This window comes from Thunnus maccoyii, chromosome 6, assembly GCF_910596095.1.
Source record: "Thunnus maccoyii chromosome 6, fThuMac1.1, whole genome shotgun sequence".
Classification (NCBI taxonomy): Eukaryota; Metazoa; Chordata; class Actinopteri; order Scombriformes; family Scombridae; genus Thunnus; species Thunnus maccoyii.
Window position 1 is genome coordinate 7,975,409 of NC_056538.1, and position 14,772 is coordinate 7,990,180.

The window sequence follows — 14,772 nt, forward strand, 5'->3', positions numbered from 1 at the left end:
TTTGAACCTTTGTGAGTGCAAATAAGTACCCTCACATTAAGCAGTCACAGCATTCATTCCTCTCGGCCTCCTTTCATTATGCCCCCCATAGATCTGACTGAACTCTTTATTCTCTTTCTACAGTGATAGAGCAGCGAGATCAACATGTCTGTGGCTTTTCCCTTGTGCTTCATGTTGGACAACAGTGAGTCAGTGCATCATTTAGTTCTCAGAATGTAGTGATGCTGTGAGCAATACTTCACACTCTCAGAATTTTTTTTTTTTCATTTCAGGAAGAAAAGTATGTTCTTATTGAACCGTGGCCCGGGTGGTTGGACTAGGTAGTTAGAATAAACATGGTGCATGGCTAAAAAGTCATGTACACTGATAAAAATAATGCTGATGAGAAAACTGAACTCCACATACAATACACCTCATCTCAGATGATAGATGATACCTGGGTGGCATCAACAACAAAGCCTTGCAGGGTGTGTGCCTGCTTGTGTGTGAATTTTGGAAAATGAGAGCCCCTAGTGATGAAGAAATACATCTCCAGTTATAAAGTTATACAGGCGAACAGGGCGGGCGATAAAAAACAAAACAAGGAGGAGTGATTTTAGAAGAGGAGGAATAAAACTGAGAGGTAACGAGGGAGGGGCTCTGAGAAAAATATATATCCATGAATCTTGTTTCTTGATCAGTCTGCACACCTTCCATCCTTATGAAGCCATCATCATTCACCAGCATCAGCATGAGAGGTGAGGTGAGACTGGGTGCGTTTACATGTTGCAGCTACAGGGGTATAATATGTAAGAGGGAGATGGTTGGAGCTTCACAAACAACCTGAACCAGAATGACTTTTCAACAGATCGGTCAAACATAATAGAAGTAGTTAAGGATTGAAATATTCTGACGGAAGGTGGCTTATTAATGTTAAAATTTGTAATGTTGTAAGATTAAATGGTTCAAGCTTGTATGTTAAGATTTAAAATAAATACAAATTAAACAACAAGAAAAGAAAAAACTGTAGCTAATGCATGTGCATTTTCAAATGCAGTGGTACATGCCTTTCTTCTTTTTCCCAGCTATTGTGCTGCTGTTCTTGCTGCATGCAGCTTTTGGTGAGTATAAACGTTATTCCTGGAACGGACCTGTCCAAGAAACTCCAAAGCCCAATGAAGGTAATAGAGATTGTTAAGGAAATAGATCTGTCAATACATATTCAACTGCAACTTAGTATTTTAATGTGTGTGCCTGTGTGTGTGCAGCGGGTCTTACAGACCAGACGTCATGTGGCTGCTGTCTGATGCAGGAACACATGCAGACGATGGAGTGGTTCTTTAATATAACCCACGAAGATATGAACAAGGAGCTGATGAAAGCAAAAATGGCCCTCAACAATATGAGAGGTGAGAGACACATCCATGAGTCACACAAACAAGGGCACAGTGCAGATTATCATCAGAGTATCCTAAAGAACAAAATTGATCCACTTCTTACACATCTAACATGATTCTCTCTGCATTTCCAGCCAGCCGCAGCGCCTTCTCCGTCGCTCTCAACAGTGACAGTACTATGAAGTGCGATGTCCCCTTCACTAACAAGAACATCGTCTACAAACACGTCTTCCTCAACCTGGGAGGCGGCTACGATGTGCAGACTGGTATCTTCACTGTTCCTCGCTCTGGTGTCTACGGCCTTGCTGTCACCCTCCACGGTAACGCTGTTTTCCTTGGTGGCAGATTGTCCACCTGCGCGAATCTGCAGGTGAACACGCAGGTGGTGGCTACACTCCTCGAACAAAACAGTTTGGACCTTGAAGACAGTGCCACTGTTTTTGTGGCTGTGAAACTGAAGGCCGGGGACCAGGTTGCTGTCAACCTGCTCAAAGGATGTTTCATCTGTGGTGACAACAACCACTATAACACTTTCACTGGCTTCCTGCTGTATTCTACTGACTAAGTTAGCAAAGTGTAGCTGCTCTGGGTTTTGTGGCAACTCTCACCTCATACTGACAGGTTTGAGTCTGCTAGATGAACTCTTTCTGTGTTGAGACTCATGCCTCTTAGCCCCTGATCTCTATCTGCTCTTCTGTACTCTCATCAATCCCAACACAACGCTCTCATCCTTGTTTTGTTTGTTTTATTCCATCATGGCTCATTATGCTCTCTAAGATCAGATCCTCTCAATTATTAATATAAACTACTGAGGGAAGCCAGGTTTTTTGATCTCATCTGATTAAACTCATGCTTTGAGTACGCTTGTAAACACTAAAAGCATTTTTTTCCTCACACCTGATTGATGTCACACTGTTTAAATACCTTGATTGTAACAGCTGTTGATCTTTAACTACAGAAATTATGTGATGTAAATTGTGATAGAAATATGGTGACAAATCTGTGTACCTTTTTACCAACAAAATAAACCAGACTTTAAATAAACTAGTTGACTTTGCGAGTTATTTTGTTTAAATCTCTGTGAAAGAAATGAAACATATAAAAGTGATGTCTGCATTAAAGATGTTGTTTTTGAAGTTGGATTAATAATTAATCTGCAGTTAATAAAACTGTAAGAATTTTGGATGTTTTTGCAAGTCTTTCACAACCACATTATAAAACATTTTTTATCAGTTCTGCAGGTTTGGTTACAGTTTTGATGACCGTGTGTCATTACCTTCCTTGAACACAAAGGTAAATAAAATCAGATGCCATGTCAGCAGACAGATGAAATAGAGTCCATAATGAATTAAGTGTGACTACAGTATGATACATATAGTTGAAATGTTTTTAAAGACTACAAAAGTGTATAAGCACAGTGTAATAATAACAATAACTCCAATACTGTGAATTGTGGGCTTTTTACAGTCTCTCATTCAGCACGTAATTCTGGACACACATCATATCTGTAATGAAAGCCGTGAAGAATACCGTGTCTACATGATGAAACAGATCCTAAATGAGATGTGGCCTGTAACATATCAATGGATTTCCACCTTTGTAGAGCCATATTGAATATTCTCTCTTCATAATTTGACACAGCAAGATAATCATGAGCAGATCAGTGCACTCAGCCATTGTATCTAATTAGATACAATAGTACATCTAAACAGAATGACAGAGCAGCTGTCTGAAACTGTGAAGCTAATTTGTGACTTTCTTCATCTTAAGAATAAAATTATCAGCACAGAATATAACAATCATTTAAACTATTGTGCAGCTCTTCAAAATGTACGCCTGTCTGCCGATGACACTATTCTATTTCCAGACGATAGATGATACCTGGTGCTGATCCACTAAGCCCTGAAGGGTGTGTGTCTGCTTGTGTGTGATTTTAGGAAGTGAGAACACCTGATGATGATGATGATGATGATAAAATATCCCCAGTCATTAAATTATAAAGGCAAATAGGGCGGACAATAAAAATAAAAAAAACAGACACATGAGGAGGAGCGATATCAGAAGAGGAGGAATAAAGATAATGAGGGAGGGGCTCTGAGAAAAATATATATCCATGACACTTCCTCTCCTGATCAGTTTATCACACCTTCCATCCTTCTGAAGCTGTCGTCATTTCAACATGAGAGGTGAGACTGAACACATTTATAGAGGCAGCAAAGGTTCATGAGTTGCCTTAGAGAAGCAACAGTGCAGTTACAGGCATCTAATGCAAAACTCTTCCTGAGTTTAGTGCTACATTTGCTTTTTTCCCCTCTCAGCTATTGTATTGCTGTGTCTGCTGGAAGCAGCATTTGCTGATATGATCTATCACTGGGATGGACCTGGCCGCGTAGCACCGGACCCCAACACAGGCAATGGTGAGGAATTGTGGGTTTATAATGAATGTGTTTGCATGTATTCTTATCTGCACAGCCTTAACGAAATGTATTTATGTGCGTTTGTGTCTAGCGTGTCACACAGACCCGGGGTCTTGTGGCTGCTGTCTGATGCAGCAAAAGATACACAGGCTGAAGATGTACTTAAACGGGACTCTGAATACCTTGGAGAAGGAATACTTACAAGCAAAGCAAAGTCTCCACATTATTGAAAGTGAGTGACACATCCATCAAAGATTGAATATCATAAAAGCATCTTAAAGTATAAAACACACATTTTAGACTCTTCCAAATGTTAATAAGACAACACTGACCTACTTTTTACACTCCTAACCTGTCTTCTCCCTACATCTTCAGCCAGCCGCACCGCCTTCTCTGTTGGTCTATACAGTGATGATCGTGCTATGTGCTATGGCCCGTACGATTTCAACAGCCTCATCATCTACAAACAGGTCTTCCTTAACCTGGGTGGCAACTACAATGTGGAGACTGGTATCTTCACTGTTCCACGCTCTGGTGTGTACATCCTTGCCGTCACCATCTACAGTGACGCTGGAGCTCCTGGTGCCAAACTGGCCATCTGCACCAGTCTGCAGGTTGACGGCCAGGTGGTGGTCGGAACCAAAGACGTAAATACATATGACCAAGAGGACAGTGCCACTATTGTTGTGGCCCTCCACTTGAAGGCTGAGAACCAGGTGGCTGTCAACCTGCCCAAAGGCTGCTTCCTCTGTGATGACAACAGCCACTATAACACTTTCAGTGCCTTTCTGCTTTATGCTACTGAATAAGTTAGCGAGGTGTAGTGCACTGTTGTTTGTACCAAGTCTTTCCCTACTAACAAGGTTAGAGTCTGCTAGATGAAGTCTTTCTGTGGTGGCATCTGTGCCTTATAGTCTCTCATCTCTCTTTTTGAGAGAAACCAGGTTTAAATCCATCACATCTGGATTCAACCCCTGCAATTTGAAAGCTTATGAACCTCAAAGCATGAGTATCTTCTTTCTGTAAGAGCTGAAATGATGTCATGTAAAGTTTGAGAGAAATATGCTGGACACCCATTTAAACAAAGTGGTTGGCCTTATAGTTGATTCTGTTTCAACTGAGATGTTTGATGTCTACATTGAAGAAATTGTTGACAAAAGTAAAGTATTGAAATACTACTTTTGTGTCTATTTTTGGTATTGTTTTGACATTTGGATGGAACTGACCTAGTTTTGGTTTGAAATTTGAATTTCAGTTAATAATACACACATAATTTAATTAAGCCCTTTAGTTTCCATTTTGGTTGCTCTGTGTATTAAATATCCTTATATGACATCATGAAGGGAAATTAAAATGAAAGCCATATCACTAGCCATGTGGGATAGATTGTAATAAGATACATACAGTAACATATATATGTTAACATTTAGTTAAAAAGTCATTTATAGTGACATATAGTGTACAACAGTATGATTTTGTTTTTTAACTTTTAAAGGTTTTGTTCAGTGTTCATTGAATAATTCAGCAACAGTATTTGTTTATAATTATAGTACCAGTATGGATATCAGATCATAACACCATCATATTACACTGGATGCACTGATTTAGTGCATCAGACAATATAACCAATAAAGTGAGAGTCATTAAGGGAAAGGAAAGTATTTTAAAATGTTTTTCAAAAATATGAAATTTATTTGAAAATAAAACACTTTCTCATGCTAGACAGGTCACCCGTCTATCACAGGTTGAACAAACACATCCACATTCACATTGAAGTCATTCACAAAGTGGTTTAATGTCAGCTGAGCACAGCACACTAACAGATACTTTCAAACCCAGTGTAGAAGGAATCAATATTTGCAGAGCACAGCAGAGGTCAGGTGAAAACTTGTCTGTTTGTTAGCCACTGAAACATATTACTAATAGGGACGTGTACATAGATTTTAATGGGCAGTGACTCAGATATCAACAATTAGTCTGTTACAATTTCATGCAACTTTGTCCTGCATCATACAGTATTTATAAGTACACTGTTTTCATAGCATGAAAAATAAATTATTTAAGCAAACAGCGCAATCTTAATACACATTGCAAATGTTCAAAGCTAACACACACACATGCAGGTGCTAGCCTGCCGAAAACACTGTTCCTCATTATCTGACTGACTTCCTACTGTTACAGTACCATTAATTATGGAGTCTGAATTATTATATTGTGCACATAAATCAAATAACATTTGTGTGTGCAGAATTACATTAATTTACTCTTGACACCTCTTGGGCTGTGTAGCTAACACTTAGCCTACACTGAACACAAGTGCACATTGTGCTAAAGAACTTATTAAACCTGCTTTAAACTGATTTTTCAGCCACTTTGGGGCAAACTGTGAACATTAACATACCATCACCTTTTAAGTTGATATGGCTAACAGTTAGGAAACTATTTACATATCCAACAGACACAGAGCAACATTAGCATTCATTTGGAGTTGTTTCTGTGTTTCTGGCCACATGATATAAGTTCAATATTTACTCTCCTTTTAGCTCTGTTTTTGGTCATGAACCCTTGAGGAGAAAATATCTGTATCTTTAGCTGCTAAATAATCTGTTATGTTCACAAGCTAGCCGCTGACTTTGTCTGTCTGCTGTTTGGCAGCTAGTACAGTCAGGTTTTGGAGCTTTTCCATTGAAAAAGGCTGAAAACAATAAGAGGGCCAAAACAAAATAAACCAAAACAATAAGCGAAAGATGTTGTAAGTGTCAGAGTCAGGTGGGTTTAAATCGAACCCGTTCACCCTGAAATAGTCCTGTGTTAATATATTGATTATAGCCACCTTAATGACCAATTAAATAAAGTTATAGATGTATTTTAAGATAATGAAAAATACAACCATACAAAAAAGGGTGAAATCTGTAGAGTGAAAGTAGATCTTTTACATTTCAAATATTTTGATTTGTCAAAAGCAGGTGGCACTAATAACATTATTAATTGCTGTATTATATTGTCCTGTAATAGAGCCATTATTAATGTTATTATAGTCATTCTTTTCTTTTCTCGCTATCACAAGTCAGATTGTCTGCTGTAAGAAAGGTTAAAGCTTTTAAGCTTCTAAAGAAGCGAAAGACCCACTATTAAATCATTTGGCCCCGGACACCCTCTTTAATAACTGAAAAAACATACTTGACATTGTTTTATCAGTGTGATACTTCATAATGATTTCCTAATTTTATGAGCAGAGCAGATAGTTAATCCTGACAAGTATGTCACTGTAGAATATACTGTACATTGCTTTGTCTGTGAATGACTTTTTGGCAAACACAAGGAGTATATACTGTATGTTTTTATGGATAGTTCATATAATATACACAACATGAAATATTTCCTTATTTGGAAAATAATGTGTTATGGTAATTTCTGTAGTTTCAAATGTGTATGCCCAATTTGTGGCAGAGGGAAGATACTTTTCTATTTATCAAGTTTAAATAAGGTTTGAAATAAAGAAGAAAAAAACTAAGTAAGGTTTACTTTGCAATTGTTATCATTTTTACAGCATACTAGTGGGGTCTCATGGACTCCCAACAATGTGGAAGTAAGTAGCGAGACATGGCCAATGCTGCTGACTAGCCTCGTCACATGAAAATGAACTCTGGCACATTTTCACCTCCATATCCAACAATCTCAGAAAGATGACCACTCTATTATTTTCACCATCACACAGTAACTCAAAGCTCTGGTTTGAAATCACATCTGAGGTCAGGGCACCGTGCACGTCACTTTTATCCCAAGTTATTATGTGACTCATATAGTTGGCCTGTTTTGAACTGATGAAGTGCAAAGCAAACATAAAACACCTGAAACACCCTGACCTCCATCTAGCAGATAAGACTATGTGTGAAGAACCAGGTCAGCTGACTTGGGACTCCATACATGCAGGTGGCTATCAAAACAATGCAGACAATGAACTGTCCCTGGAGCTAAGACCATTTCAAAAGGAACTGTCAACACAGGAAACACCCTGTTATCCAATAGGACTAGAGGAACCTCAGAGACCGTAACAAATTACTCTGCAATTTAAGATTACAAACAACCAGTGGAGATGAACGCCGGCAGGAGCTGTTGTGCACACGGCTGATTGTTATTTTGCTTTGAGCGATAGCAACACACAAGAAAAAAACCAAAACTGCAGTTATTTATGGCATAACATTAGTTATGTCAGAAGGCTGTTTCGTGTTGAAATTAATTCAAATGTATTTATCTACAGTATAGCAAACCTATAGTGGTATAGATAAGATTTTCTGTTGTACAATATCCCTGCATTTGAAAATATTTGTGTGGTTTTTTTTTTTCAAGATGCCACCATGACTTTCAGCCATATGATCATGGATGAAAAGTCTCAATATCAACAGTTCAAAACGCCATCTGCTGTTGATGATCATGTGATATGATAGAAAGCCCCAGCTCAGCTACTAAATTGACATTAAGGTTATTTTGTCAACTGTTAATGGACAGATTAGTTTCATGCCGAATAATTCTATTACTGTATGTTAACTAATTCTGCCAACATTTGCTAATTAGCACTAAACACAAAGTACAGCTGAGGCTGATGGTAATGTCAGTAGTTTTGCAGGTATTTGGTCATAAACCAAAATATTGGACAAAGTGAAATTTTGATCAGATGAAAAATCAGAGGAAACCATACAATTCATTCTGAGGGCAACATTAATGCCTGTACCAAATTTCATGGCAGTCCATCCTATAATTGTAGATTAAATAATAAATATCAACCTCATGGTGGTTGGTGGAAAAGTCAGAGGATCACCAGAGTCATTAGGATCCATCCTCTGGGCACCATGAATGTCTGTACTAACTGTTTGTGCCACTCCATTTAAAAAGTGTTGAGACATTTCAATCTGGATCGAAGTGGTGGATGACCGACTGACATTGTCATTCATTGACCATAAATATCACACAGATTTAACATTGTCTAATTTTCCCTCCAATCAATGTCTCTATATTTTTCAATGGGTGCTCAGCTGTGACTTTTAAGTTAATTAGGTTTAATTGAGTAAAAAGTACCTAATACAACAGTCTTGAGAACATATACAGCCTCTGCAGAAATTTACCATCAGCTGTCTGCCACCAAATTAACCTAGAACAACCAACATCACCTAAAACCTCTTAATCAGGATTAAGGCAGCTCATAACTTCTTTGTTTGTCTGTGTGACACATTTTGCATGAACTGCTTGGAATGAAAACCAAGATGAAAAATGACAACAAATAGCCTTCCTGTTAATCTGATTGTATTTTCTTGTGAAATAAATATTGCCCTACAACACAAGATCATTTCATTTATTCCAGCCAAATAACTATCTCAACCCTCAACAAACAATAATCAATACATCTGGGTTTCCAACAATATCCAAAGAGAAAGTAATTATGGGAACACACAGTATCACTTCTCTCCTACTTCCACCTCAGCATGAGAACCAGGTGACGCTGTATATTGTTGTCCGATCTAGGCCTTTATCGATGAACTGGCTTCTACCAGCTTCTTTTTGTCTTCTTGTCAGTGGACCATGATATCCTTGGGGACCTAACAACAATGTTATCCATATCAGCATACTGAGCAGCCAATGTGCTCTGGAAGGATGGGAACCAGACACCGCTGTCCTAATAATGTTATGGTCCAAACAATAGGGGGCCAAAAGGTGCAATGACACACCAATTCTTGGTCTTTCACACTAAAGGAAAACCATCTACTGTACTGTATTACCAGGGACGAACGTGGCTCTGTTTGTGGAAGGAATTAGAGTGTGAGTGTTTGGCTGTGAAACCTGTGTGTTTGTGTGTGTGTGTGTGTGTGTGTGTGTGTGTGTGTGTGTGTACATGTGAGGAGGCGGAGCTTCTGTCCCTCACCTCCTCAAGGGGAGGATCACCTGCAGTGCATCAATAATAAGCCAAAAACATCCCCTGCTTAAAACTCTTGCGGGCATTGACTAAGACGCCGTTTCACAAACTCACAAGAACTTGACATAAATTTTCAGAACAACAAGAGGGAGGAACAAAAAACAGTAAGTTTTATGTTTCTATCCTTAAATGGCATTTAAAACTTATACATCTTCAAAGAAAAAAAATCATCCAAAATTGGTCACTCTGGGTCTCAACCACCAACCAATTCACTTGCTGTGAGAAGGAATGTGACAAATCATACAGATTTGTCTTTTCTCTCTCAGATATTTTTGCAGATTATTGGGTATAATGAGTGATGTGATTTTCAGACACAAAATCAGGTTGGGCAGGTTTGATTCGTCAGAGATCGTAACTCATCTGTTGTTGAAATGTAATGGGTCATTTTTAAATTATATACTTCATTGTACAATTAATGGATTAAGAGTGTGCATATATCAAAATCAGATGTATTATATACTTCCTGTTACTTTTGAATTTTGTACCTTTACATAAGTTATTTTAATTTTTTTCTAATGATTTAAACCTTTATTAAGTGATTTTTGATTACCACAAGGGAGATAAAAGAGTCAAAACTAATCCTCCAGAAACAAATACAGTTAGCTAAAGCTAACCTCTTAGAAGCAATTGCCTATTTTCACACCCATATGCATCCCATATAGTTGTGCTTCTGGCCTCCTTCTGACAAATGTCCCAAATCCAATACTCACTCGTCTTTAACTCTGTTTTGGACCAGACAAATATCTGTTTGAATTTCTTCATCAGTCAGTTGTTTATCATGGTGCTTTGATGTTAAATGCTGGGCAGATAGATAACCTTGCCCGGTTTGGCTAACTCAGTTTGGCTAACAGAGTTTTCTAGTTAGCAATAATTTGGTGGTTTGCAGGTCAAAGTATAGCTAGACATGTAGCTTAAAACCAGGCTAATTTAGTTAGAAAAGTGAAGGTTTTGTAGACTTCGGGGTCTCATAAACATGTGCTCCATCAGCATGATAAATATAACGTGATTTCTATATGAAGCAGGTTCTCACCAGTCACACACTGAAATCATTGAGATGCTGTTGAACTAGGGGTTATATGACCTGCAGATCACTAAATCCGTGATAACTGTGTTGTTTGGTGGAAATGGCTGCCTTCGGTTACTTGCATATTGGGTGGTATTAGTTACTGAGAGCCGTAACACTCAACCATTCAATGTATTTGAGAACTAAAACAATGGGCTAAAAGTGGATAAAGTCTGAATCGATTTTTTGAGTTGGGTTTTTTACAAGCAACTTTTCATCTTACATAGAACTACTTGAGCCAATATAAAAATCCAAAACATTGCTAATGTGGGCTTAAACAGATTTAATTCTGAATCAGAATACAGGCAGCTCGTCTTCAAAAGTTGCTCATAAACTGTGCGCCATGTTTTAACAGAATTTTATTATTAAATGTGACTCTGAGATGTACAACAAGCTATATCAAAGATGTGTCATTACTGACTTAAATTACAAAACTGTATGACACTATATGTTTTGACTGCAAGTAAAATGTAATTATGTTGCGTATAATTTACCTCTTGACAGGGCACCAAGCATTTCCCTGCCTTGATGCGTAATAATCCATAACTGACAACTACTTTTTCAGATGGTTGTATTACCTCTTTTGTTCCTGTTGGGGGTGCTGTGTCGCTGTGGTCATGTAGAGGCCCAGTCCAGCACCACTGAAATGCTGAAACAAGCTGCACGTAAGCGACACAATTTACCACATTTCATTCCTTTCATCTAGTACTCATCCACACAAACTATACAGTACATCATGGATCATATCATCCAACTTTGAGTACTTTTGTGAATGCTTTTTTTTTTTTAACCCAAATATGTTTTTAACTTTACTCAGATAAAGTCAACAGAGCAAGCATGTTCATTTACAGCAACATCCTGCTTCAAACTGACACAGTTATACACCTCTGACCTCCATGTTGAACTCACATAACCTTCTGTCCCCCGTCTTCTCTTTCTCGCCCTGCCTCCATCACAACGCAGTCCAGTTGAAGGAAACTCTGACCTGTGACAAGTGGGACTGCAACTGTACTTTCAATCGCCAGCGTGGCTGCTGCTGTGCAGCCCCAGAGATGTACCAAATAGAGGAGGACACCTTTATCAGGATGACATATTTGTGGAATGATATCAGCACACTGAATGACAAAGTACAGGCACTCACAGGTAAACACGCTCACACTGATGGATAGGAGATTTAGGCCAACATATCAGTAAATCATTGCATACTGCAGACAGAAACACACACACAAGATGGATGTTTCATAGATCTTTTGTGGACACTGAACTTTGCTGTAAAATAAAATCTCTCTCTTACTCTCAGCTAGCATGAAGTTTTCCTTCAAAGCCACCATGGACTCAAATATTGCCGTCGTAATTCCTGGATCTACTGAACATTGCTTCGGTCCTTTCAATACTAATGTGCCAATCCCCTACTCCATCGTCTCTCTTAATGATGGATATGTCTATAACCCTTCCTTAGGTAGGAAACACACATACAGTATAAACACACACAACCACACATATATACACAGATTTTAAATTTAGTCTCTTTAGTTTATTTTCCCATACATCACTGCAGTTCCACTAACCCTCCACCTACTCTTGCAGGTGTCTTCACTGCCACTCGTGCGGGAGTTTATGTCTTTTCCTTTACAGCCTACTCATCTGTGGAAGCAAATGGGCGCCTCTACCATAAAGTAAACAAAGCAGATAGATTAGACAAATATCTGATTACACAAAACATTTCACTGATTTACCTGCATAGCAACGTCGAGCCTTTTGTGTCTTTATTTTGTGTTTTGTTGTATCTGTAGGTCCAGCTGGTAAAGAACGGGAAGCCGATAAGCGGCGTGTGGGAGAACAATCGAGAAGACGGTGAAGACAGTGCCAGTCAGGTAAGAAGTGAGAGGAAAGTGAAGGTTTAACAAGAGTAACACGATTGCACAACTGGTTGCTTGAAACTAATCTAGTGATTGCAATAACATCAAATTGCAAATAGAAGAAAGATTCCATGCCCTTTGCATGATTTTATAATGACTATGTGAAACATGACACTGTATGATATGTATGTCCTCAGGTTGTGATGCTGGAGATGATGAGAGGCGATCAGGTCTACACAGAGCTGATATCTGGCAGGAAGCTCTGTAAACATCTTGAGTTCAACGTCTTTAGTGGTTACATGATGTACCCCTCTAATGATGAGTAACACACCATTAGATATCAGGGCTACTTAAAATTTCTCACTCCAGGACCTTAAATGAATCTATTTATCCTCGTTCAACTAAACTCCTGATCCATGAAGACACACTAGTGTGTTTTGTCATATTTTGACCCACCAGAAGTGTTGTGGGACACGCCCCATAGTAACAACTCCTGCTGTAGAGACAAACAAGATGCTTGAGTTTGCAGGCATTTATGATCAAACATATTTATGCATAGCATGAGTACAGAAAGTCACATGTTTGGAAGTATTTGCATCATTAGAAAATATATGGGTACGCTTATAAATGCATTACCACACTTAATGACTGCTGTCTGTGTACAGAGAAAGTGTGAAACGGTTTTGATTTGGAAATAATAAAAGTTTATTTGACATGTCAGTTTTGTATGTGCTGTATCTCACTTGCTACACACACACACACGCAGCCCTTGAATGGAAATAGGTTGTAGTCAGAAGCTTTGAAATGAATCAGGATGACAGCGATTGGTCATAACACTTCTGCTGCTAGCATTTGGTCCGTGACTTTATTGTATAACCCTGTAAACAAGTGCCTTTCATGGAAGCTCATCGCAAATGAATATAAACCACAGCCGAAGTAAATTCCTTAAGTTGAATAAACACATGATGTAGAAGCAGCTTACACACATGCTGCATGCACGTGCACACACACACACACACACACCATAAAAGTTTAGGCATCGTCATAGACATTCCAGTAGGAAGCTTTTATGAGGCAGCAGTGTATTTCCCAAAATGTCAAATATCTGGCTCTATGTCTGTCCACCAGTCCACCAGATGCCCTGTCTGATTTTTTCCCTGTTTGTTGAACTGGACTCTTGAAGTTGAAACTGAAGTTTGCTTTCACACTAGTTGTAAAATGTGACTGAGGAGTTTGACACACCCAGTTAGACGTCAAAGATGCACCAATGTATACACCAGACAGTTCATTCTACATGTTCTCTGTGTTTACATTCAGGGCATTTAGCAGATGTTCTTATCCAGAGACTGACAGGTGTTTGTTAAACATTTGTTACTGTAGATATGACTTATTTGCATTTACAGCCTCTGTGTGCCATGTTAGAAGAACTGCATCATCATGAAATGGTAAAGAGTTTGCAGGTTATAGTGCACTTGTGTATTTGTACTTGTTTATTCATGTATATACTTAGATGGGCTTATTGGATATATAAGCAGATTGTGTTTTTGGTTTTCTGTTTGCCCTGTGTTTTTCCTCCTGTGTCCCCAGCCTGCTTTTCCCTCCACACCTGCCCTGCATTAATCTAGTTAGTCCTGCCCTGCTCCCTGCGTCTTCCCCAGCCACTCAGCTCTTTTCCTGTTCCACCTGCAGCTCATCCACTTGTTAGTTTAGTTTATATTTAAGCCCCGGTTTTCAGTTCAGTATTGTTCAGTTCAGTTCCACTTTGCCTGCACTCCTGAGTTCTGTCCCTGAGTTGAGAGAATAAATATTGATTCTTCAGTGTCTACTGCCTGCTGTCTCCTGCATTTGGGTCCACTTGCTCCTAACAAAACTTCTCCTTTAATTTGTCTGTGCTAATTTCAACAGTCTGAGAGATAATGGTCAGACTCATTGGATGTCAGCAGAGGATCAGAAGGCTCAAGAAAGATGCTATGACATCAATAATATAATGTTATCAGAGTCATATAAAACTTCATACATCACATTGCCCATTAAAATAACTTAATCTTTTGGCAGACAGGTTATGTGGGTATTCCAACAAAAAGGCTGA

The 14,772-nt window shown here is 38.7% G+C and overlaps 3 protein-coding genes across 4 annotated transcripts; all 3 read left to right on the forward strand.

The window, feature by feature from the left end:
- Window positions 1-1,042: 1,042 nt before the first annotated feature.
- Window positions 1,043-2,295, forward strand: LOC121898926. Its single transcript, XM_042414457.1, has 3 exons — window positions 1,043-1,160; window positions 1,248-1,388; window positions 1,511-2,295. The coding sequence occupies exons 1-3, from the start codon at window positions 1,043-1,045 to the stop codon at window positions 1,939-1,941; spliced, it is 690 nt and encodes a 229-aa protein (XP_042270391.1). The 3' UTR covers window positions 1,942-2,295.
- Window positions 2,296-3,395: 1,100 nt separating this feature from the next.
- LOC121899384 lies at window positions 3,396-4,880 on the forward strand. The gene is made up of 4 exons (XM_042415153.1): window positions 3,396-3,562; window positions 3,695-3,793; window positions 3,885-4,025; window positions 4,169-4,880. Exons 1-4 carry the CDS (start codon window positions 3,556-3,558, stop codon window positions 4,600-4,602), a joined length of 681 nt encoding a protein of 226 aa, XP_042271087.1. The 5' UTR covers window positions 3,396-3,555; the 3' UTR covers window positions 4,603-4,880.
- Window positions 4,881-9,791: 4,911 nt separating this feature from the next.
- cbln18 (cerebellin 18) lies at window positions 9,792-13,358 on the forward strand. Of its 2 annotated transcripts, none has more exons than XM_042414968.1 (7): window positions 9,792-9,865; window positions 11,390-11,489; window positions 11,788-11,967; window positions 12,125-12,283; window positions 12,412-12,500; window positions 12,618-12,698; window positions 12,881-13,358. In XM_042414968.1, the coding sequence occupies exons 2-7, from the start codon at window positions 11,390-11,392 to the stop codon at window positions 13,007-13,009; spliced, it is 738 nt and encodes a 245-aa protein (XP_042270902.1). In that variant the 5' UTR covers window positions 9,792-9,865; the 3' UTR covers window positions 13,010-13,358. The 2 variants fall into 2 exon arrangements, with proteins under 2 accessions (XP_042270902.1, XP_042270903.1); XM_042414969.1 differs by lacking the exon at window positions 9,792-9,865 and adding an exon at window positions 10,030-10,084.
- The last annotated feature ends 1,414 nt before the right edge of the window (window positions 13,359-14,772 follow it).